The following is a 7,050-nucleotide window of genomic DNA, read 5'->3' as shown; positions in this document are numbered from 1 at the left end:
TTGTGGGGAACTGGACTGAAGTTTGGGATTGTGGTGTGTAAGGCGTTTGGTGGCGGTGACTCCGTAATCTGTATCATTGGATGTTTTGAACGACTAAATACTGTTGGAAAAGACCTTGAATGAAGGAGGAAGTTAGATATGCACAGCCAACAACAGCTGTGTGGAGTAACTTCAGCTTTGGGGGTCAAGGGGCTTTATGAAATTTCCCAATTATATGTTTCGTAGGAAGAAGTCTTCGAAATCCTCAGTTGGCAACCCTAGTTATAGTACCTTTCATGAAGTGTGTTATTAGAGAGTATTTGTAATTTTAAAAGGATGAAGGCATGAATATAACTGGTTAATGTACACTTATGGAACTAAAATTTAGTTGCAAAAGAAGCATTTTTGGTTTCATATAAATAGACTTCAATAGTCTAGCCCTACAAAGGTCATGACGATGATTATGAAATGATTCCTTGATATTATTTTACAGAACGCCATTTTTTATTTTGAGGATTAATGTGACTATATGACAGCACCTTCTCTTCGATTGGTGCCCAACATTGGCGGGCATTTCGTCGACACTGATAATAGCCAATGAAGTATATACTATGTTTAAATAATTGACCAAAGAAGTGAAAGTCGCATGGTATTTCGATGTGTATATTGATATGTAAGGATATGGTGTAATTGTAATATTTCCTTGGACGAGGTGTAGAAGCTAATACCGAGCCATGAGAATTGGTCCCGGATTTATGGTAATTATTCCATTACTTAATGTACGCTCGACGCTTCATAACCTTGTCTATTATATGCTATAGAAGTTCATATAGAAGCGCATCAGCCAGAGTGTGGTTGGCAGCGCTTAAAACCCGACCAGAATACGGTGGCTGTCAACCTTTCTATCGTATTTATTTGTTTGACGCTGTCAATAGTTGAAACTAAATGTCATCGACTGAAGTATTGTATCCTCCCTTGAACTGACTTGATCAAAAATGTCCAAATCGAAGGTAGTGTAAGAGATTGCCTTCATATCGCCGGGAATATCGGTTATGAATATGATGGTGAATTAGGTTAGACTAGTTAAAGATGATATAACAGTAGGATTCTTGTGCAGTGGGTTCTTCCATCTCAAGCTGATTTCCAAACCTTTGCCAGAAAGGCAGACACCTGGAAAGTAAGGAACTAATGTAATAAAGCAAAAGAGTTTGTGTTATTTACAACAAATATAAACAGGATTAGCCATTTCTGAATGTTTATGTATTGTGTCTATATCTGTTACTAATTGCTGTTACATTTTACATTTCAGTATAAAATAAAGTCTTTGCTGTGTGTGACAACAGGTGCATTTGGTGCCTTCTCTGCTATAAGCATCTACAAAGGAAATGAGATATTTTTTGACAACATTTTGATGCCACTTGTGCATACATTAAATCCAGAGACTTCCCATAAGGTTGCTATTATAACTTCAAAATATGGCTTTTTTCCAAGAAGCTGCTATGAAGATCCACTGACATTGGTAAGATTTTCACAAGTCTTACCATTCAACCAATTGTGTAAGTTGGTATTAAAGTTCCTGTGTGATGATAATCATATATTAATGTCTTCTTTACTATGTTTATATCAGTCCAATTTCTTATCATCCACTTGTTTCATAATAAATACATCCAAAAAATATTAAAGTTTGCTAAGAATGCCTTTTTAATTACAGAAAACTCAGGTGTGGCAGATGAACTTTGATAATCCTGTAGGAATTGCTGCTGGATTTGACAAGCAGGGAGAAGTAATTGAACCACTTCACAAGATTGGGTTTGGTTTTGTAGAAATTGGTTCAGTCACTCCAGTTCCACAGCCAGGAAATGAACAACCTCGGGTGTTTCGCCTTCAAAAAGATGGAGCAGTAATCAACAGGTGTTGGATAGAAGCATAGATGTTAATAAGAGTGATTTGTTATATAAATGCATTTATTAAGGCAAATAGTTCATGTTTATACTAAATCATAAAATTTGTGTAGAAAGACTGTCCACCTGACACTAGATTATTGTTTCCCAAACTTCTTCACCTTGAGAAATATTGGCAGATAACTTTCCACCTCCAAAAAAACAAGTTAGGAAATATGTAACAGAAATTTATGTTTTATTAGGTATGGTTTCAACAGTGATGGCCATGAAGCTGTATGCTCTCGACTTAAGCTTCTGAAGTCCAAGACATCTTTTGTGGGTATTGTTGGAGTTAATTTAGGACAAAATAAACATTCTGAAGATCCTGTCAAAGATTATATTGATGGCATAAAGAAGTTTGGGGATGTTGCTGACTACCTAGTGATAAACATATCTAGGTAAAGAAGTCTGTTTTAATTTCATATCATAAATGATATAGGACTTTTAAGTTTTTTGTAATTTGTAAGCTGAAATACCTGAATAATACCAGGTCTACAATTTATGAGGCTGCGGTCGTGGTGCATTGTATGGTCGGCCAGCGCTCTGTTGATGTGGGCAAGAGTTGTGTGCGTTCTTCCGGTGGATGACCGGCGAATCAGTTTCAGTGCCGCTAGTAACAGCGAACTACGAATATTACTCGTCACTAATACATGTTATTACATAAATTTTTCTTACCTTAAATCACAAAAGATGTTCAAAGTGACTTCATTGTGCTTGCAGGCAAGCTTCACATCTAGTTAACATGTTTCGAAATACTCAACGAAGCTCTTCTTGTAAATTGCCGAAATCAATTGTCGAATATTTTCTTTAAGTGCTTCTACAGTGTGCGGATAAATTGTGAACATTATGTAAATTTAATACTTAGACCCTTTTTCCAAGAAATGACCGATGAGGAAAAGACTTACGGTTTCTTCATGCAAGACAATGCTACAGCTCACACAGCTGATCGGTCGATGTTGGCATTAAGAGAGGTGTTTGGTGAAGATGTTATCGATCAGTGGCCTCCGCGTTCCCCAGAAAACCTGTGCATTTTTACCTGTGGGGCATGTCGAAGAAAAAAGTTTATGTAAACAATCCTCACACTGCAGAAGCACTTCAAGAAAATATTCGACAATTGGTTTCGGCAATTTACCAAGAAGAGCTTTGTCGAGTATTTCGAAACATGTTAACCAGATGTGAAGCTTGCCTGCAAGCACAAGGAAGTCACTTTGAACATCTTTTGTGATTTAAGGTAAGAACAATTAATGTAATAACATGTATTAGTGACGAGAAATATTCGTAGTTCGCTGTTACTAGCGGCACTGAAACTGATTCGCCGGTCACCCACCGGAAGAACGAGCACAACTCCCGCCCACATCAACAGAGCGCCGGCCGACCACGTGATCAAAGCACGACCGCAGCCTCATAAATTGTAGACCCTGTATATAAAATATGCATGTAACATAAAGTATTTGTCACTGGTAGCTACAACTGTTGTCATATGCATTTTTTTCTGTCTGCTCCATGTTGTATAATATGAATGAAAATTTGGTTTAGGTCAGTGAATTTAGCAAAGGAAAAACCAAGTTTAACCAAAATCAGTTTCTCCAGAATGGAGTTACTGAATATCGATGTTTGGATTGATTGCTCAAGTAAATGAATGCTGAAAAATTGTTCCAGAAAAAGCCTATAAGCAGAAACAGAAAGAAATTTATATGTGTCTTTCATCCATATGTGGTCACGTGCTCACAAATTCCTTCCACATACACTCACAAAGATGTACACATTTGTGTCATCTTATGTGTGTACTTCCAAGTATGATGATAAATACATGAAGTAATTTTGCCTAATGAACATAAATGAACATAGGAAATAAGTGTAAGCTAAGAAATACCAAGTCATAGGTGAGAGGACAATATTACGATAGAACTTAAAAATAGAAGGTGCAGATATGTGGACTGGATTCAAGTGTTCAAAATCATATCACTTAATTGTCTTTCGTAAACATGGTATTGAGTAATTTGGTTCCATAAAAACAGGGAATATATGACCAGCTAAGTAACTGTCAGCTTTTCAAGGAAAACACTGCACCATGGAATTTCTAGGATAGGTGGGAAGGTGTTAGTAAAATAGACCTTGAAGAAATACATGAAGATGTCAAATGGATTGAACTGGCTTAGAATAACGACTTCTTTGTGGTGTTTTCTTGTTAGTGGTAAACTTACAGGTTCGATGTCAACAAGGAATTTCTTTATTAGCTGAATAATTGCCAATTGTTTAGAGAGGATTCATACCATTGACAACATAAAATTCATTACAATTTTTGTTTGTATTTATATTTCAGTCCAAATACCCCAGGATTACGATCTTGGCAAAAGAAGCAGCATCTTGAAAAATTGTTGACAAAATTAGTAGCTGCACGTAATGGATTGAAGAGTTCAAAAAAACCTCCTTTATTATTAAAACTAGCACCTGATCTTACACAGGAGGAAAGGAAAGACATTGCTGATGTACTAAAGAACAAAAAGGTTAGAAATATCAATTTAGGTTATGACTAAGAACTTGCATATTGAGTTGTGATTCATGCCAGTTTGCTTCCCTTTTTTCTGTGGAAAAGTATATCATTAAAATGAATTATCATTTTTGTGTACTGTATATCCATGCTTTGTTGTTTCTGTTATCAGATATTTTCTTTTAACACTTGACATTTTTAAGTTCTTTCTTTTTCACAGATTTGAAATGTGGCATAATCAAGTGTTTGCTGTGAGAAAATCATTAGAACTTAATGCTGAATAGATGAACTTAAAAACAAGAGTAGCCAATATGGAAACAGGGTCACACATTTAATCTTACAGTTAAGATTGTTTTTTGGATAGTAGTCTCTTTATTACATGATAAATAAACCTGTGAGGGAGTTGTTTGTCAGAAGTAAGAAATTTACTGTTTGGAAATAATGTGAGTTTCTTGATTTACAGTGTTGTATAGATGGACTAGTCATCTCCAACACAACAATTAAACGGATGCCAAGCCTTTCTGACAGGCAGGCAACTGAGAAAGGGGGTCTCAGTGGGAGACCACTTGCAGATTTGTCTACAGCATTGATAGCAGAAATGTACAGACTAACAGAAGGTATCTGATTTGTGTTGTGGCTTTACTTACCTTGAAGATCAATAATTTGCAAGAATATTTGTATTTGATTTGAGGCTGTCATGTTAGTGAGATGTAGATGTTGGTCTTCTGGGTTATAACACCATGTTAGCCAGTGTTTCTGAAAAATATTGTCTCCATCTTCAGACTGTGTGTTTCTCCAAAATGTTTGTATTTACGTCTGCAAGTCCACATGGTGTTACAACCCAGAAGACCAATAACAATATATTTTCAATATGTGTAGAATTAAGAAGCTATACAGACAGAATTTACAGAATTCTGTGTATAATACATATGTATTATACACAATCATTCACATGAGGAGAGAACAACTACCCAAATCTGAAATGGAGATTCTGATAAATTTGCATGATCTGTGTAGTGGCAGTGATTGAGTACACTTCATCAAGATAAATGGATACAAATAACTGTAAAGTCAAGTTTAAAGCCACAGGTGAGGTAAAGTTCAGCTAAAAATTTGGGTGTTTGCACATCCTTAACAAATAATGAAATTCTTGGGACCCATATGGTAATTTATATACTCAGTGTCACAAAACATTGATATTGGCAAATACCAGAAGCGGAATTTATTCATCTCTTTTATAACTAATTTTAAAAATGTTTGCCATTTACAATATTCAATTAAATTAAATGTTATAGACTTTATCTCATTGTTCTAAGTGTACTGTAGTGATCTGTGACATCATGTCAGATTTGAAGTGAAGTGATCAGACTATCTCTCCCATATACAGCAAACAATGTCACTTTCATGTCCTGCAGGTAAGCTTCCCATTATTGGTGTGGGTGGCATATTTTCTGGAAAAGATGCTTATGATAAAATTAAGGCTGGAGCAAGTCTTGTACAGTTGTATACATCCTTCATATATCATGGACCACCAAGAGTGTCTCGAGTAAAGCAGGAGTTGGATGAGCTTATTCGGTAAGCACACTTAACCCTCCTTTTTGTAAAATTCTAAAGACATGGGTTTTTTATTACATATATTTGTGTATAAACATTTTAAAAAATATTTTAAAGTTTTTATGTGTCTCTGAATTTATTTACAGATTTATATTGATATTAAAAAAAGGTATATGAAAATGTACATTAAGTTTCATGCCTTTTCTGTGCTCTTCAAATGATAAAGTCCTGAAATTGTTCACATCTCAGATAACAATCTAGTACATAAGCTTTCTAGTAATGATGGAATATAGTTAAGATGTTAAAAGCATACTGATATATCTGCTATATCACATTTTACTAAAAAAAAATTTAACTGTAAAATCTATAAAATATTATATGCAACATATTTTTGTGCAAGGTTGTATTTAAGATTGTGGTTAGTGCTGATAAAATCTTGTACTGCTGTTTCTGATAGACTAGTAGTATTTGTGTAGGAAAAATGGATGCAAAATTTTGTAAAAGGAATTGTAAATGCCTCATACATTCCAAAATATATTCCTAGACATTTTCAGGAGTATGTGTGGAAAGTCCTTGAAGTCTGTGTTTCGGTATCATTGTGGTAAATGTCTCCATGTATGGATTGTGCTGACTGAATCATATTTCAGTACTTTAATACTGTAACACTTGTCATATGGGTATACAGGATTTAGCTTTTAATATTAAAATAAATTATAGAACCAGTGTATTATTTCTTATATTTCACAGTTCTGATGGATGGAGTTCTGTTGCTGAAGCTGTTGGAAAAGGACATTCATCCCAGAAATAAACATTTTATCAAGGGATTAACTGATTTATTTGTAAATTTGTGTGTTGTTTTAATGTAATTATTGGCTACTACCATTTTACTTTAAAGTACATTGTTTTCAGAATGTAGTTGTGAGTACAGTCTATAATCCACATTAACATGACCATATGTTACATTTTTAATTTCATTGTCATATTTTACTTCACAGGTTTTGTTATCCTTGCATATTCATCAATTTAGGACAAAATTGTCGTAGTATATTTGCTGCCAGATATGTGATAATACAGTAATACAGTTGA

At 34.7% G+C, this 7,050-nt stretch overlaps 1 protein-coding gene across 2 annotated transcripts; it reads left to right on the top strand.

Moving 5' to 3' along the window:
* The first annotated feature begins 151 nt into the window (after positions 1-151).
* Positions 152-7,050, top strand: Dhod (dihydroorotate dehydrogenase 2). 2 transcript variants are annotated; one of them, XM_087351958.1, is made up of 8 exons: positions 152-737; positions 1,289-1,498; positions 1,691-1,890; positions 2,123-2,317; positions 4,243-4,426; positions 4,874-5,027; positions 5,826-5,985; positions 6,712-7,050. In XM_087351958.1, the coding sequence occupies exons 1-8, from the start codon at positions 714-716 to the stop codon at positions 6,770-6,772; spliced, it is 1,188 nt and encodes a 395-aa protein (XP_087208084.1). In that variant the 5' UTR covers positions 152-713; the 3' UTR covers positions 6,773-7,050. The 2 variants fall into 2 exon arrangements, with proteins under 2 accessions (XP_087208084.1, XP_087208093.1); XM_087351967.1 differs by lacking the exon at positions 152-737 and adding an exon at positions 759-1,156.

Source organism: Zootermopsis nevadensis, unplaced genomic scaffold, assembly GCF_977971745.1.
Source record: "Zootermopsis nevadensis isolate Lab colony 2312 unplaced genomic scaffold, Znev_1.0 Znev_ptg000002l, whole genome shotgun sequence".
Taxonomy (NCBI): domain Eukaryota; kingdom Metazoa; phylum Arthropoda; class Insecta; order Blattodea; family Termopsidae; genus Zootermopsis; species Zootermopsis nevadensis.
This window is presented reverse-complemented; position numbering and strand designations above follow the sequence as displayed.

Excerpts from the sequence above, each read along its gene's own strand:
- Dhod (XM_087351958.1), top strand. The coding sequence starts at position 714 with ATGAGAATTGGTCCCGGATTTATG. Across the intron at positions 738-1,288 it reads GAATTGGTCCCGGATTTATG|TATAAAATAAAGTCTTTGCT; the intron begins GTAATTATTCCA and ends TTTACATTTCAG. Across the intron at positions 5,028-5,825 it reads AATGTACAGACTAACAGAAG|GTAAGCTTCCCATTATTGGT; the intron begins GTATCTGATTTG and ends CATGTCCTGCAG.